The sequence below is a fragment of the Pollachius pollachius genome, assembly GCF_949987615.1.
Source record: "Pollachius pollachius genome assembly, chromosome: 2".
Classification (NCBI taxonomy): Eukaryota; Metazoa; Chordata; class Actinopteri; order Gadiformes; family Gadidae; genus Pollachius; species Pollachius pollachius.
The window spans coordinates 9,398,620-9,416,119 of NC_136935.1; the positions used below are offsets into that span (position 1 = coordinate 9,398,620).

Genomic DNA, 17,500 nt, shown 5'->3' on the forward strand with positions numbered 1-17,500 from the left:
ATTTTTTCTGCCCTGTCGTTTGTGTGTAGGTTAGTTCTGAACCCTAGTTCCCTGTGTCCTTGCACTATGAAAGCCCAGGACTGTCCCCTATCTGGTGTTCTATTACACACCAGCATGGCTCTTTTCAGCCCTACCACCAGGATAGTCACCTGAGACCAGGACCAGTTCTGCTCTCTCATATCCTGTTTGGACACACTGATGCAATTACGCATCACTGAGAGGAAGAGATGAAAGATGCGAGAGAGAGAGAGAGAGAGAGAGAGAGAGAGAGAGAGATGTATGTAGTAACATGCACGTACACACGCATGCATGCACACACACACATACACAAGTGGAGTTCTTTTGTTCATCACCTCATTTGTTCATTATGTCCTTTGTATGGTGTACAAAGGACATAAAATAAAAAGAGTGTTTGAAACCGACATTTATGGTTCTGGGTATCATTCCCTACATATGCAGTCTACCTAGATGCCTGACCACCTACCTGCCCCTCCATGGCACGTATCTAACATTCATCATCAATCGCTTTGGATTGAAGCATCTTCAGGTGAGGTGGGAGATGTCGGTCGTATTAGAAGCCATTAACTTCAGCATTTGGCTGTTTTATAACCGTACTTCTCCACCTCAAGATGTGCTCAGCCGGGCCAAGTGAGATCTCTCTTTGTTGTTAGATTTAATAATTGCCATCGCTCATCTGCTCCTGCTTAACTGTCCAGCTGGCCATTCCATCCACCTACATCGCCCCTCTCTGAGTGGTTTCTGGCATTGACAGGCATAGAAAACCACAACGTGAGCCCACTGCCTCCCTCAGTGGAGGTCTTTGATGGGTGTGGGTGGGTCAGGGCAAGCTCCAATACATCCTGTAAGGAAATGACCTCAGCGTTAATTTGGGCAATAACGTGTCTGCGCTTGGAATACTGTTCTTTCATCACTTATCTGTTTTACTTTATTCTTCGCTTTGTCTATCCTCTCTCTCTTTCTTTCTTTCTTTCTTTCTTTCTTTCTTTCTTTCTTTCTTTCTTTCTTTCCTTCTTTCTTTCTTTCTTTCTCTGTACTCTCTCTGTCGCTCTCTGTATTTGTGTTTCTCTCTTGTTATTTCTATCTATCCCTCTCTTTGTTGCTCTCTATCCATCTCTCTAGAATTTGAGTGAGCAGCTTTGTATATATTGCTATTAAGGCAATTGATTAATTTCTGTTTTTGCCGGCAAAACAAGCACTTTACTATAGCTGAAAGCAAAAAATATAGAATTATTTAAGTTGAATGAAAACATTGTTTTAAAAGCATTTGGGATGTTGGCAGTGCTTTTTTCTCTTTAGTTGATGGTGAGATACTTTTTTTACATGGAATATGATAGTATACAATACCATCTAATTAGCCAAAAGAATCAGATAATTCAACAATTCAAAAATGTTGCAATAAGATTATCTAAAAAAAATAGAAAATCTCTCTCTTTCTTTTTCTTTTACTATCTTCCTCTCTCATTCATATCTCTCTATCACTATGTGTACATCTCGTATCTCTCTACTGTATCTTTCTATCTACCCATCTACTGTATCGGTCTCTCTGTTCATGCAGCAATGAATGAAGGGTAGTCTGTTAAACCTCACAGACCTTTGATTACCAAGTGATTTGAAGAGATTAAACGAGTTAGTTGACGCACGGCATTGACAATCTCAGAAGTCCCTGCGCACTGGAGGAGCCCGAATCGACGTTCCCCGCTCCCATATATACATGAAACCCAGAAAAAAAACACAAAATACATTGCGACGTGGCCTCATCTTTGTGGGATATGAGAGCGAGGGTGTTGTTCTCCGTATGCAGATGAGGGTAGGCCTGCACCCACGCCATTCGGTTCAGTAGGAAGCCATTCAGACGAGCCGTGATATCTACTTTGGGCTGGATTTTCTTTGTTTGCTGGCCAACAAGGCTTCATTTTCGTCATGCAGATGCACAGACTCTGTCGACTGTCGATTCTAGCGTTTAAAATAGAACGTTGGTAGCTGCATTTATTTTCGTAGTTTTGTCGTTTTTGACCTGCTCATTGTCGCTTTCCCCAGCATGTTTGGTCTCTAAAACTCATTCAAACTGAGTGCAGATGAGTTTAATTTGAATTAGATTCAGCCCCTGATATATACCTGATGGTTTTGGGTGTCCTATTAACACCAGCCTCTTTCTAAGACACTGCAAATGATACAGCAGTAAATTATGGTAATGGAATGGAAAGGCTTACTTACCAATGGCCTCATGCCAAGTGAGTAAGTGCCCACCTGGATTTACAAGGTGAAACTTGCATGTCCTCACACACGGGATGAGTTGACTGTTTACAGTTGACAGTTTTGCTATTTATATTGTGTCATTAAGCTTTTATCCAAAGGGGCTTGCGGTGAATTGAGGTACACAGTCATTAATCAGCATGTGGGAGGGTTAGGGCATCTTGCTCAAGGGTGAGGTAGATTGAGGACGGGAAGTTGATCACCCTAGTCTCTATGACTAATCACTATTGAACCATGTTGTCCTCCAGCAGAGCCTTTTATCTAAAGCTCCTTAGCGTTGAGGCTGGTGATGTGGTCAGAGGTAGAGGTTAGGCGTCTCACCCGGCGTATCACAGATGAAAGGAGTTCAGCTTCCGATTGATCAGCGACAAAATAAAAACAGATACGAAAGGGCTGATTTGTATCTCAGATAAAAGCCCATGTTCTTTTTTCTCTGCTCATTAAACGCAGCGATCTAATTACTCCTTAAGCCACCTCATTACCTCTGACTGATAGCGGGTGTTCATCAGGGAAACTCTGCCTCTGCTCATCTCCAATCCATTTCCAACCGGCCGGCCCTCTTGTCTCCACGGTGAAATTGTAATCAGTTCGGGACATAATAAAGACACTTCTTAAAAGATATACAGTTTCTTTTTGCCGCCCATTTCAAGTGTGTGTGTGTGTGTGTGTGTGTGTGTGTGTGTGTGTGTGTGTGTGTGTGTGTGTGTGTGTGTGTGTGTGTGTGTGTTTGCGTGTGTGTACAACCTACCTGCCCAAACACACAAAAATTGGCTTTGAATAAAGAAAACTATGGGAACACGCTCGATGTATTTTCATTATGGTTTGTGGCTGTCAATTGTATGGTATCTCTGTGAATCTGTCCTCCAACTGTGTTCTCCTCTTCACTCTTATCATCCAGAATCAATGTGCACAGTGTCAGCCTGACCTTGGCTGGACCTCCAGGGAAGTCCACTAGCTGGTGGGGAAATTTTACACAAGCCATGGATTGGCCTGCATGGTCACTGCTCAAACCCTTAATGTGTTAATGTGTTCATTCTCTAAAATATATTTATCTGGGCATTTGTGCCTTATAGGACCGCACAGCAGGTTGAAAGAGAGAGAGAAATTTCATGTTGGCACAGGACAACAAGTCGGAATCCATCTGTTGTCCCTATGAAGGCGTATTTGACTATGTGGTTAGCGCACTAGAAGGTTGAGCCATATTAGCCTTGTATAAGCCTCATATTTGTCCTTTTAAAAGAGTATTGTGAAGGTTGTTTACGGATCTGATCATGCTAACGGTTAGCAGTAATACGGAGAGGTCCCTTTAGCCATGCTAGAGGTGTTTCTGTATTTAGCAATAATACAGAGAGGTTCCTCTGACCATGCTAACAGTTTGCAGTAATACAGAGAGGTCCCTCTGGCCATGCTAAATAGCAGTAATACAGAGAGGTCCCTCTGGCTATGCTAACAGTTAGCAGTAATACAGATAGGTCCCTTTGGCCATCCTAACAGTTAGCAGTAATACTGAGAGGCTCTGGTGATGAGTTAATTGGGGCTGTTGTGTATATTTTTATTTTTAAATTACCTATACTAAACATTTTAGTTTTGGTCTTCTCCGAGAAGCGATTTTCCCTCGTGAACCTTGACCTGTTTGGCTCTAAATATTGTTAAAGACTCATTATATTCCTGTCAGAAGTGTGTCTGCCGCTTTATGGCTGAGACAGATGGCGTGGCAACCATCTGTGTCACCGTAGCTTCTCTGTTATTCGTCCGGTTATGTCATACGTGTAGAGTCCATGTCAGTACACTTCCTCACCAATCCTCGGGCAGAATGACTCAAATAAATGGTGTGATGATCCTAATTCTAATGTACTGGAAAATGTCATCTATACACACTAGAAACTATAAATAACAGCACACACAAACACTGTGTCTGTGTTCGACACATTGGTGTTGTTTCTGTCTCGATTTGGCCAGCACCACAACCTCTGAGCTCTTCAGTAAACACTAGCAATAAAGGTATGTTGCTCTCTCCCCTGGAAGAAAAGCTTCCACAGTCGTATCTCGCATATCTCCCAAACAATTGTGGTGGTGTTAATACCATAAATAAACCAAGAGAATGGTTGTTACAATTCTGGAACATTGTCGGCACAAGAGATGACAATCTGACAGATTGAAAATTAGCATGCTGTGAATGCAGCCGGACTTGGCAACCGACCCCAAGGCCTCCGTCTTGGACGGCTTGGGAAAGAGTTCCAGCTATTGTCGCAACTGTTTGCCATTTGTCAACTCTGATGCTGGTGCCAGTGATCGATGCTTTGAATTAAACATACAATATACTATAGCCCTCTGCCTTGGTGGGATGTTATTTCAAGGATCCTCATAACAAACTCTATAAACTAGTAGAAATGTTTGCAGCAAAGGTCACGTCTCAGAGATGCCTTGGGATAAGAGAAGACAATTTTAAATTGATCAGCCTCCCTCTCTCCTTCTTTTCTTCTCTCTCTCCCAGTGATTTCCTGGTCCAGTCTAGAGTTGTGTTTGTGAAGGCCAGGGGTAGTAGGAGAGCCTCAAAGGAGCGATTATAGGAAGGGAGAGACACACAAAGAGAGAAAGAGAGAGCACTGAAACCTAAGCCCTTTTTGAGTGAGAATATTCCATGAAGCTAGAAAGGAGTAAGGCGCTGGTGCAGTCTACTCAAACAGTGAGAATCAAGGCAACTGCTCTGTACCCCTATAGCTCATGATATAGGGATGTGACCTACTGCATTCTGGGCTGAAGGAATATTAATTGGAGAGCACAGCGAGAACTACCTGTGATTTTAAACATACTTACTTTTTTATGTACTTACGTCGCTTTGGATAAAAGCGTCAGCCAAATGCCCTAAAGGTAAATATAAATGATAACTGCTGAACGCCACACAGTCCCATACTGTGTGTGTGTGTGTGTGTGTGTGTGTGTGTGTGTGTGTGTGTGTGTGTGTGTGTGTGTGTGTGGGTGTGTGTGTGTGATGCTACCATGCTAACCTGTGTGTTGACAGGCTCCTACCCCCACACTCTTCAACTGGAAGAAATGGATGGATGGATGGATGGATGGATGGATGGATGGATGGATGGATGGATGTGTAGCTATGTCTGTGTGGCGGAGGAGGTGTGTCACATCACTCTCCTCTCCTCCGATGCCGTCAGTGACTGAAGACAAGAGTCCTTGGGACCGTGTGGCTGACGGAGGGGTGCGGGACTCTAAGGGGCCCCAGAACTGTTCACAAGCTCACAAAAGTCCCTTTCAGATCAGCTTTGTTATTGTGGAGTTGTGGCTGAAATGGTAGATGTGTTTGTCTGTGTGTGTGTGTGTGTGTGTGTGTGTGTGTGTGTGTGTGTCTACACGGGTGTGTGTGACATCACGTGTGCGTACGTTTGTGAATTCCTACAGGTATGCAATCAGCCATAGAGTTCCGAGTCGACTACTTCTTCTACAACTACGCAACCACTCTTAGTGCGAGTGAGAAAGGTTCAAGGTACGGGAGTGCATGTGATTGCCGCAGTACGACCTTAAAGTATCGTAGGGGTTAAGGATGGAGGAGAAATACAGAGTGAGAGAGAGACACTGAGCAAGGAGGCAAAGAAGAAATATGGAAAGAATTACCCCTTCCCAGCCCTTCATCACCATGGCAACTAGAGGCAGCAAGAGACTCCGATGAAGTGCTGGAGTAATTAAGAATTGAAAGACAGTCCCTGGATGGTGGTGTGTGTGTGTGTGTGTGTGTGTGTGTGTGTGTGGGGGGGGGGGGGGGGGGGGTGTAGGGGTGAGGTTTGTATGTTTTTGCTATCATACTTGTTCATGTTTTGTCTGTGTGTGTGTGTGTGTGTGTGTGTGTGTGTGTGTGTGTGTGTGTATTTACGTATCCCGGTTCACACACACAAGGTTAATGAGTCTGCTGGGGATTCTCATAGGATCACTTCATCTGTCACTCCCTCTTGTTCTTTAAGATGTCCAGCCGACACACCCTTTACAGAAAAAGCTAATTAATTTCACATGTGCAAATGTGAAATTAATGTGATTTTGCACATTTAACTTTGGAAAGTTGTTCAAAACAAACAAATGTTTGTTTGTCTGTGCGTGTGTTGAGTTTGTAAGTCCGGAGTGTCTGGTGTCCAACAACAGCAGCGTTGTTTGTTTTCATCTCTGATTGAAATGCAGCAAATGTGACAACATGGTTAAATCAAATGTGAAACTTGGGTGTGTGTGTGTGTGTGAGTGAGAGAAAGAGAGTTTGTGTGTGTGTGTGTGTGTGTGTGTGTGTGTGTGTGTGTGTGTGTGTGTGTGTGTGTGTGTGTGTGTGTGTGTGTGTGTGTGCGTTCAGCTTCATTTTGGTGTGTTTAGTTTTTAGGGCCAGTGTTTCTCCAACACCAGCAGTGTTGTTTGTCTTCATCTGTGATTGAATCACAGCAGTGGGCAGCATGTCTATGAAACCCTGCGACAGACGGGACTATGCAACTGTGATTGATTACTCATTAGGAATCAAAACCCGATCAAGGCTTGCATCAGACATTGAAAGTGGCACGACCCCCTGGTAGATGTTCTTTCAAAGTTGCTGAAGGAAGCCAATAACACATAACAGCAGGCATTTGTGCCATAGTACTCAATGGAAAAATGTAGCAATTAATTGACTGTTTTAATTGGAGGCGGGATAGTTTTGGGGTTTGATCCCTACACTTTATGTTCACAGCATACCTGTGGGCTGTGAACATGATGCCCTAACACACTACCTGATCCTCATGACATGCATCTGAATTCACTTTAAGTTGCTTCGCATTAAAGGGATAAGCAAAGATATCTGTAAATTCGCATTTGCCTGTCTTACCCAGAAGAAGACGAGTTGTTTAACTCCAAATTCATCATTGCATCTGGTCGTCTGAATATGGGTAAGACAGACATGCCTATGCGCCTATGTTCGCCCATTTACAGATTTCTCTGCGTATCCCTTCAAAGCGTCTGCAAAATTGCTAATTAATAGTGCATTGTAACATCTGGCTAACTGAAATAGTATCCCTTTATTAGTTCATAAAGTATCAAACAATGACAAATAGTTTCACAGAAGTTGGTTATTCAATTGCAAACAATATAATAGTTCAGTAAAACCACAGTTTTCAATCTGGTCATTGTTTAGTTTGGGTGCCAGGGGGAATTTCAGCCCTCTATTGAGATGTCAAAATTGTCTGCTACTAAAGCCCCCTGCAGACAGATGGCCTCAACCTACCATTCACATGGCAACGAGAACTGTGACTCATAACATACACTCTCAGATCAGAGTGTCCAAAAATATATCGGCCAACGAATGCATTATTGGCTTATTTGTGCCAATAAAGTGTCCATATATACCCATGTGTGTTCATGGATGCTTTCAGGAGTCAAACCAATCTTTCTGATGTGTGTGCCAGAGTGTTTTTATTGTCACGCTGATGAAAATATGATATGAAATATATTACCTTATAGATATGTCATAGACCAATCCGCGTCCAATTTGTGTTCACTCAAAGCCGACATATCTAATTTGTTTTGTTGATTCAATCACTGCATGTCTCTCAAACGGTTCTCTTGTTTTTCTCTCTCTCTTCCAGAACGAGAAGCCTATTTGTCATTCTGCAAGTCGGTCCAGCAATATCTCTAAGGTAAGGAGTAAAGAGCCCGCTGTTCTGGTTCACAAGGGCCATTAGAGCTACGTGTCTGATAGCGCCTATATGCCTCCCCTCCTTTGCCCCTCAAGATCAGCAATTAAGGGCAGACAGGCCAGGGCAAAACACAGACACAATCCTTCACAGGCTCACCGTTCAACAATACTCTTTTTTCCCCACTTTTACTTTCATGTGGTCGTCCTTGCCCTTTGTTTATGTGCTTGCTCTCTCTCTCACTCTCTCTCCCACTCTCTCGCTCCCTCTCTCTCTATGCCTCTCTCTTCCTCGCTCTCTATCTATCTATATTTGTCTATCTTCCTCCATCTCTCTCTCTCTCTTTCTCTCTCTCTCTCTCACACTATCTATCGATTTATCTATCTCTTTGTCTTTCTCCCTCCATCTCTGTCTCTCTCTTATCTATTTCAATTTAGTTTGAGGTCCGTCTCTCGTCACAATAACATCTCTCTCTCTCTCCTGCTCTCTCTCTCTCTCTCTCTCTCTCTCTCTCTCTCTCTCTCTCTCTCTCTCTCTCTCTCTCTCTCTCTCTCTCTCTCTCTCCCTCTACCTCTCCCTCTCCCTCTGTCTCTCTCCCTCTCCCTCTGTCTATCTCATGTCGAGGCATGTCTTCACGTTCTCCTGAGCATCTAAGAGGATACCATCTTCACTTAGGAGTTATAAATGTCATCATCACCTTTCGGCTTCCAAAGAGCCAAAGACGGCACATACCCTTGTCTGTTGTCTCTGGAAGTCATGCAGCATGCCCATTAGCATGTTACCCTTGCTCTGCTCATAACTCATAATGATGGTATACATTGTGACAGTCTGGAATTCAACATGTTGGTTAGGGAAGGGCCGGATGACATTCTGTGAGACATTTTTTTCATATTTTTGGATTGTGTGTGTGTGTGTGTGTGTGTGTGTGTGTGTGTGTGTGTGTGTGTGTGTGTGTGTGTGTGTGTTTTTGCTTGATAACTGACCAATATGACTAGAATCGTAGTTCTTGGTTTTACCAAGTTCTGCATCATTCATGTGGGCTAGGTAACTTTATATTAAACGCAATGTCATATGACAGCCTGTTTATGTTCTGCGGTCCAGAGGGCCACGATCCAAACGCTGTCTGCATTTTGCATCTTGTTTTGCTGTGTTATTGATTCGGCCTTTAAAAGGTTTCTACCCTTGACAGTGTTATTTATGAAAAAGATAGGCTATGGAGAGATAACACACAGATTCATCTTCAGTAAAGCAAGTAAAGTGAAGTGTTGTGGAACATCTCAATTTTAATGAAGTAAAAAATTGCCACTCTTGTAAATATGTATGACTGCAGACTTAAAAGCAGCAAACCGCAGCGGCTTTATCTTGCCGAAAAAAGTGGTCTGAGGATCATCTGTGGGTTTTTCATCAAACAGGCTTAACGTTTTAGCCACTTTTCCTTAATGCTAGGACCCAGTACACGGAGCTGTGGCTCCTGTAATTATTTGGAGAGTATTCAACTATATTGCCAATTGACAGAAGTAGATTCCCTCCACCTGCTGGCCCTAGACTAGCCAAACAAATAGCCTAAAAAACACACTAACCACCAAAAATGCCTCGGACTACTGAGCATTCTGCAGCATTTCAGCTTCCTGAAATGGCCATTGCCAGCACTATTCCTTTGTAGTACCTAGAAAGCTTTCTTTGTAATGGCTAGCAAGCTGCCTTTGTAATGGCTAGCAAGCGTACTTGGCAAGGGCTAGTAAGATTACTTGGCAATGGCTAGCAAGTAGAAAGCTTCCTTAACAACAGCTAGCAAGGTTCCTTAGCAATCGCTAGACCGCTGCCTTGGAGGGAATCATTTCCTCTCCTCAGCATCCACTATGATATCCTGCATCACTCTTGGCAGGTGAGTTGTCAAGCCTGTATTCTGACATTGACAAGGAGAAGTTTTTGAGTTTGTTACAAATTTGATAGATCAATTTCAGATGCAGACAGTTTTAAGCATTGACAGTTAACCGACAAATAGTTCCAAACTAAGTGAATTGTATTCTTATCTTGCCGGCCCCTGCTGCAAGGTTATGGTTTGTGTTATTTCAAAATTAAATAATCAAGTAATAATTTAAACTCAGTTTACACTAAATGCTTATCGGAACACAAAAAACACAGATACAAAATATTATAAATATATACAACACAATGTTGCTTGTTTTCATTAAGGATCTATACATATATGCATATTGTGTTAAGTTTTGAAATAGTTTTCCCCTCTGCATGTTGAATTCTCCTTTTGGATTCCAACCCGCATGTTCTCTAGATTCTAATCTCTTCTTTAGAATGTCATGTAAATGCTCAGTAAAGAAGAGGTCGTTTTTTATCATTTTATTTAAAATGATAGAGTAGCTTGGACATAAGATTGGTGATAAAAGCAAACATCAGCTCTGTTTGGCAGTGGATTTCCAGTGTTCATGTCTGTCGAGGAGATTATGCTTGTGATTACATATCTCGGCTGGTAGCCCTGGCTGCTGATTGGAGGACTCTGCCGGGGTTATAATCACGGTAACTAGGCAGTGGACAGAGAGACAACCTTCAGTCCTTTCATCTTTCACCAGCATCCCCTTTAGCTGTGGTGTTTGGCTGGTGTTTGGATAAGTTTTGTAGTTTTATTTGTAACTTGTTCTTCAAACTCGTCCACCCTTCTCGTGATTCGCTTGTGTTCGAAGGCAATATTAAAAATGGAGATTGTAATCTCGGAGTTCATCAAATTATTGGAATTGGTGCTGAATTACTAAAATAAAACGTTCTATAGTTTACTAGGTTACAGTAAGCTTCACTTACTCACCTGTTAACCTGTTTAGTTTTATTAAAGACTTATTTCATACAAACAGAACACCCAATTAATGATGGTAACTAATTTACTTTCTCTTTCATCTCTGAAATACTATTCTGTCCAAAAGGCATTAAAATGTACGCGTTAACACACACTAAAGCTATACATTTTTTTTACTCTCTAACTGTATTTTATTGCTAAACTATGAGGGCCCTGTTCTTCATCAATGGTCAACATGTGGTTATTGGCAGTTGATTTGCAGATAAGAAGAGGAGAAGAGAGGAGGAAAAAGAGGTTGTTGATGGTTAGGTTTGGTCTGATTAGACAGTTAATCATTACTCCCACATGCATGTTATCTCATGGCTCCTCCGACCCATACATTAACTGCCATTGTTTCTCATTGATTTGCTGATCAATAGTTAATGGGTGGGGGGAAAGCGGAGGCCAGTAACTGTAAACCTCTCACAGAAATGTAAAATAACCTAAGCCTGATTTGCTTGTCAGCCATTTAGTTATTGTTTAACCATGTTTCATGCCATACTACAAACCAGATGTTTACTGAATTCCTTTCTATTCTGTTTTGAAGGCTAGGCATGATGATCCATCTATGTGAAATTGTTAAATTGTTTTAATGGCCTCACTTTCTTTTTACTACCATTTATAAAGTATAGCTCTGTTTTGACGACTTGTTTCGAACGGCATTCCAAAAACGGCCTCCCTGGAGATCAGCTGGTTTCAATGCTCAGTAATGATGGAATCGCTAGGTCTATCAACAGAGTTTAGCTAAGGGCGCTGAGCACATAACTTAGACAGCTGTGGAGATGTTTCATCAAATTTTGGATTGAGGAAATAGGGATACAGATGGAGCGAATTAGAATGAGAAGAGAGAGAGAGTGAAGGACAGAGGTTGAATTCTTTATTGATTACAGTCCAATCCCCTCTGAGCTATGAATTTCACTTTAGGTACAGATAGGATCAATAGATAATTAGTCTGCTGTTTTGAAATGTGAGGGATCGAAGGAATGCTGGTAACACTGTCCTTACCTAAGCACCCTAAACATGACCACAAGCACGAGCGCAGCTGAGGTCTCATGGTTCCGGGTACTGTCAGTGGTGTCACTACTAGGCGTGGCCCTGTGAAGGACACTGCGTGGACTCGTCAGCGTTTCAAATGTGTGAAATTAATTTGTTGTGATCATTGATTCAAACGAGATGTTTGGAACATCACAACATCTGACTTTGTGTGAGGTGAGGTTGCTTACCGCACCGGGAGTATTTGGTACTATGTTGCTGTTCTCTGCTATCTCTCTCTTTCTCTCTAAATTCAAATTTAAATAAAAATGAGCTTTATTGGCATGAGAAACAAGTGTTAACATTGCAAAGCAGGTGAACAATCGGGAGGTCAAAGTATAAAACAACCAAAATATAAATCAAACATTAAATATGAATATATTAATTAATATATCACTCTGTTCATCACAAAATCACTCTCACTCTCTCACTCTCTCTCTCTCTCCCTACCCCTCCCTCTCTCACTCTCTCTTTCTCTCTCTCTCTCTCTGATTGGCTGACTTACTGGGCGGCCCTCTATTACGTTAGCTGACTGGCTGATCAGTTAGCTGACAGACGATCAGACAGATGTACATTCCACAAGGTTTCCTCTCTTATGATCACCCTGAGCATGTCACATGTTTTTACTCTTTCAGCGAGGTAACATTTGTATGCACTGACAGCTGTTTGAAGTGGAACCCCCATCGCACACATCACACACACTCTGTAGCCGTTCTACCCTCATCTCATTTTCAAAATAGACGACAGGTCCCAGAAGAAGTCTTGAATTTCCTAGATCAGAAATCAGGGGGTCGTAGAAGAAAGTAAAGTAAGGACAGCAATAGGATTAGGAATAATTCCTGATGACGATGATAACGATCACGGATGGATAATTCTCCTCTGTGTTCTTAACGAGACGGTATGCTCTTCGAACACGTTGCTCTGGATGGTTCTCCGTGCTGACCGCTGCATGTCCCCCTTTCTGCAGGCGGGCAGCCCCACCTCGGTGAACGCGCCATGCAGCTTCTCCAGGACGTCCGTCACTCCGTCCAACCAGGACATCTGCAGGTATACCCGCTCCTCCGTCGTCACCCCAGTGCCTGACCCCTGACCCCTTGACCCTTCTATGTGAGCGCTGGCTGGGGGCTCTCTGGATGCTAATGACGTTAGTGGTTCGCTGAGCTCTTCTCATCCCAGGAAGGACATCTCTTACGCTGAAATGGACACTGACAGAGTCGGGCCTGTCTCATCCTACAAACAGGGTTGGATGGATTCCCTGAATCATTTAGTGCTCAGTGATGTTTGATTAAGGCCGTCGTGGCCAAAGCCCTTAAATGTCTCTTGTTTTAAGTCCTATTTTATTTCATTCATTATTTAGTTTTCTTTTAATGCATACCATCTGTGTTTCATTCCATATTCCTTCTTTCCCCCCCGCCTCCGCCTCCTCCCTCCTCTTCAACCATGACTATCTTTTGCACGAACCCTTCCTCACAAACACATGCACATACGCACACACACACACACACACACACACACACACACACACACACACACACGCTCACGCACACACACAAACAGCGGCAGCAGCCAGGAGCAGGGCGTGCGGAGACAGCAGAGCACGGTGGTTCTGTTGGGTTCACACTGTAAACCCTCCGCGTGGGGCGGGGGGGTCACCACGCTGTGTGCCCCCCTGCCACCACCACCCCCACCACCGCCGCCGCTGCTGCCGCCCTGCCAGCTGCCCGGGCCCCCCGGCGGAGTCTCCCCGGGCACGGACCGGCTCTCTGTCCTCCGCCCCCCCGCCGTCGTCCTCCACCCCGCCGGGAGCCTCCGCTTCTCCCACTCGCTGAACGACATCGGGCACCGCGTGGACGGCCTGTGCAGCGGCCTGCACTTCATCGACCGCACCTGCTCCGACGGAGAGCTGCAGGGGGGGCAGCCCGACCCGCCCGGCGGCAGCGCGCCGCCGCATAAGACCACCGACCCGCCGGGCGGCCGTGAGCCCTACCTGGCCCCCTCCTTCCCCAGAAACTACCAGTACATGGTGCCAGCGCCCGTGGGGTCCCACCCCTGGCACCATCAGCCCTGCCCCGGGCAACCCCAAGCCATCCGCCGTCCCCAACCACCACAACAACAACAACAACAACAACGACAACAACAACAACAGCGACAACAACAACAACAACAACAACAGCGACGACAGCACCCCTCCCCCGGCGCCAACGACGTCCTCCACCTCTTACTCCCGCTGTCCCACTCCTCCACCTCGGCCAGCCTGCAGGGATTCGAGCTGGGCAGCTTCGCCTCTCGCCTGCACATCACCGCCTCCTCCAGCGCCCTGCTGGGCGGCATCGAGCCAGGACCGGCCTCTCACCACCTCCTGCTGGGGGCGGACGGGGACGATAATGTGTTCGAGGAGGACATGGGGACGAGGAGCACCAGGAGCAGCAGCAGGAGCAGCGGCGGCGGAGCGTCCCTGGGGGGTAACTCCCGTGCCGGGCTGGGCTCCCAGCAGGCGCCCCTCTGCTGTATGGATGAGGACGAGGACCTGGACCGCTGCCAGTCCTCGCTCTCTGACAAGAGCAGGCCCCTCTTACCCTATTCCCTGTCTGGGGACTTCTGCAGGTGGGTGCCTCCGTCTGGGCTGCGTAGCGCTCCCTGACCCCCCGTCCCCCACACCCGTCCCCCGAGACGTCTCAGAGTCCAGCTCCTGTAGTGGCGTTAGCTGGGGGTGAACCTGTTTAGTGGGCCATACCAAGCAGTATCAACCCTGCAGTTCCCTGTAGAGTCCCAGGTCAGCAGACCTCCCCTGTGGTCGGCTCAAGCTTCTCCAACCACCTCCCTGAGCGCCAGTGGACTCCCAAGTTGTCCACATACTAGACTGTAGACTAGCTGATGGAACATAACGGTAGAACACACGTACAATGCCTGGATGATGAGATGTGTGGCTGTGGGTGAACAGCTAGAATGGGTGAATGCATAAACAGAATCAGATGACATGATGACACAAATCCAACAAGCCGCCTTCATGCCCTTTGCTGTACACCTCTCCCATAACTTCTCCCTGTCGATCCCTTCATGCCCTACGTCCTGTCTTGTCAAATTCAGCATCCCCTTTCCTCCAGGCTTTTCTGTTACGATGCGAGAAATCTTTAAATGTCCCCCTGTTGCCTGTGTGTGATCGGTGACTGGATGGGTGATGATGAGAGGGTTTTCATGTCGGTTATCAGATGGAACATGTCATCTGAAGTGCGTATTTGGGTTGAAACGCATTGGCTCATGCAGTAATAATGTAGGGGCTTGCTTTCAGCGTTAGGGGAAAACCCTGGTGTTCTGGCTCTGTTGTTTTTGTCTGTGTAACTTCCTTTGCAATGGTCTGTGAAAGGATTTATACAGTCTTACAGCCTCATGGGAATTCAAAGACCCATGATCAACTTTGATTCAACTCCTACCCGGTTTTTCTATTATTATTTTATTCCCCCCCTTTCTTTTGTGCTTTCTGCTCCTTGAACCATTCCATACTTTACCGTCTAGAACTGCAATGTCTGATATGAGCTATCTATCAATGTCTCCCACTGTCCTCATTCTTCGTAATGTATATTTAATGTTCAGTTAGATCGAGTACTAGATATCCCTAATGGCCATTCATACACTGACAGACTTTCTCCCAGTGCAGCACAGAAACTTTATGTTGTCCACTAAAGTTGCTGCTGCGTGCCCAGGCAAGGGCGCTCTTGTTCAGACATTTTATATGACGTGTATCAATTATAAGGGTATCATATCTAACCTACATCTAAAACTTTATGTGTTATGGAGTGTGATGTGTACCCTGCAAGTAAAGAAAATAATACAATAATACACCATCTGCAATGAAGGGGGAAATCGAACTACCGCAGACTAGGGTACTAGGGGGTGATGGTTTAACTACTGCAAACCAGGGTACAGGAGGGTGTTGGTTTAACTACTATAAACCAGGGTACTGGGCAGTGCTGGTTTAACTACCGTAAACCAGGGTACAGGAGGGTGTTGGTTTAACTACTGTAAACCAGGGTACTGGGCAGTGCTGGTTTAACTACCGTAAACCAGGGTACAGGAGGGTGTTGGTTTAACTACCGTAAACCAGGGTACAGGAGGGTGTTGGTTTAACTACTGTAAACCAGGATACTGGGCAGTGCTGGTTTAACTACCGTAAACCAGGGTACTGGGTGGTGCTGGTTTAACTACTGTAAACCAGGATACAGGGCGGTGCTGGTTTAACTACCGTAAACCAGGGTACTGGGCAGTGCTGGTTTAACTACCGTAAACCAGGGTACTGGGTGGTGCTGGTTTAACTACTGTAAACCAGGCTACTGGGCGGTGCTGGTTTTACTACTATAAACCAGGGTACTGGGCGGTGCTGTTTTAACTACTGTAAACCAGGCTACTGGGCGGTGCTGGTTTTACTACTATAAACCAGGGTACTGGGCAGTGCTGGTTTAACTACCGTAAACCAGGGTACTGGGTGGTGCTGGTTTAACTACTGTAAACCAGGCTACTGGGCGGTGCTGGTTTTACTACTATAAACCAGGGTACTGGGCGGTGCTGGTTTAACAACTATAAACCAGGGTACAGGAGGGTGTTGGTTTAACTACCGTAAACCAGGCTACTGGGCGGTGCTGGTTTAACTAATGTAAACCAGCACTAGGAAGATCTAGACTAGAGACTCAGATGTCAGGCTGGAATAAATGGTTTCAAATAAAAAAGTGTTTTTGTATAAAACTGTTGTTGTGTACAAGGGCCGTGTTTTGGAAAGTTGAATTCAAAGGGACATTGGATACAGACCGTACTGCACTTACTGCAGTTTGGTTGGCCCTCTGCACAACAAATTTGCAGAGAAATGTTATTGTTTCATCCTCAGGGACATCAACCAGTACTTATGCTTGATTATTTTCAGCTGCTCATCATTGAACTGGAACATATGACAACAAGCAATATTAACTATAAGAACCAGAACAAGCAATATTATAATCTTCATAATTTAAACTTGCTCAAAAATGTAATGACAAGATTTAATCCCTTAATAACTGTCAGAATCCCAGAATTAAAAGTTGAATCCAACTTTGACATTGTATCCAACTTGATGACTGTTTTAAATGACAGATGTAGTACAGAATTACTTAATAAGTCCTCTCTTTTAATTTATTGCAATAAAATAAATCATCATGTAAGACGCCGCATTTGGGCATTTGAACAAAAAGCTTGAAACTTTATCTCGCCCTGGTCCAACATAACTATAAGAACCAGAACAAGCAATATTATAATCTTCATAATTTAAGCTTGCTCAAAAATGTAATGACAAGATTTGGATTGGCTATTTCAAATCATAGTGACCCTTGACATGCCCTGCCTGTAATGTTATGGGGACAGTAACACAGTAATGTTATTAGGACAGTAACACAGTAATGTTATGAGGACAGTAACACAGTAATGTTATGGGGACAGTAACACAGTAATGTTATGAGGACAGTAACACAGTAATGTTATTAGGACAGTAACACAGTAATGTTATGAGGACAGTAACACAGTAATGTTATGGGGACAGTAACACAGTAATGTTATGGGGACAGTAACACAGTAATGTTATAGTTACAGCAATACAGTAATGTTATGGGGACTGTATTACAGCCATGTTATGGGGACAGTAATAGAATAATGTTAGGGGGATAGTAACACAGGATCC

General features: G+C 44.4%; 1 protein-coding gene across 3 annotated transcripts in view; it reads left to right on the plus strand.

Annotated features, from left to right (window-relative positions):
* The window catches only part of marchf8 (membrane-associated ring finger (C3HC4) 8), a gene marked incomplete at its 5' end in the record, with an annotated part of 53,655 nt that overhangs the window by 24,836 nt on the left and 11,319 nt on the right, over positions 1-17,500 (plus strand). For 2 of the 3 annotated variants that reach the window (XM_079729161.1, XM_079729162.1), the window contains 3 exons: positions 7,878-7,928; positions 12,770-12,849; positions 13,360-14,406. In XM_079729161.1, the coding sequence (XP_079585287.1) occupies positions 7,878-7,928; positions 12,770-12,849; positions 13,360-14,406 (1,178 nt within the window). The remainder of the gene's footprint in view (positions 1-7,877; positions 7,929-12,769; positions 12,850-13,359; positions 14,407-17,500) is intronic. The other variant, XM_079729163.1, reaches the window with a different exon arrangement.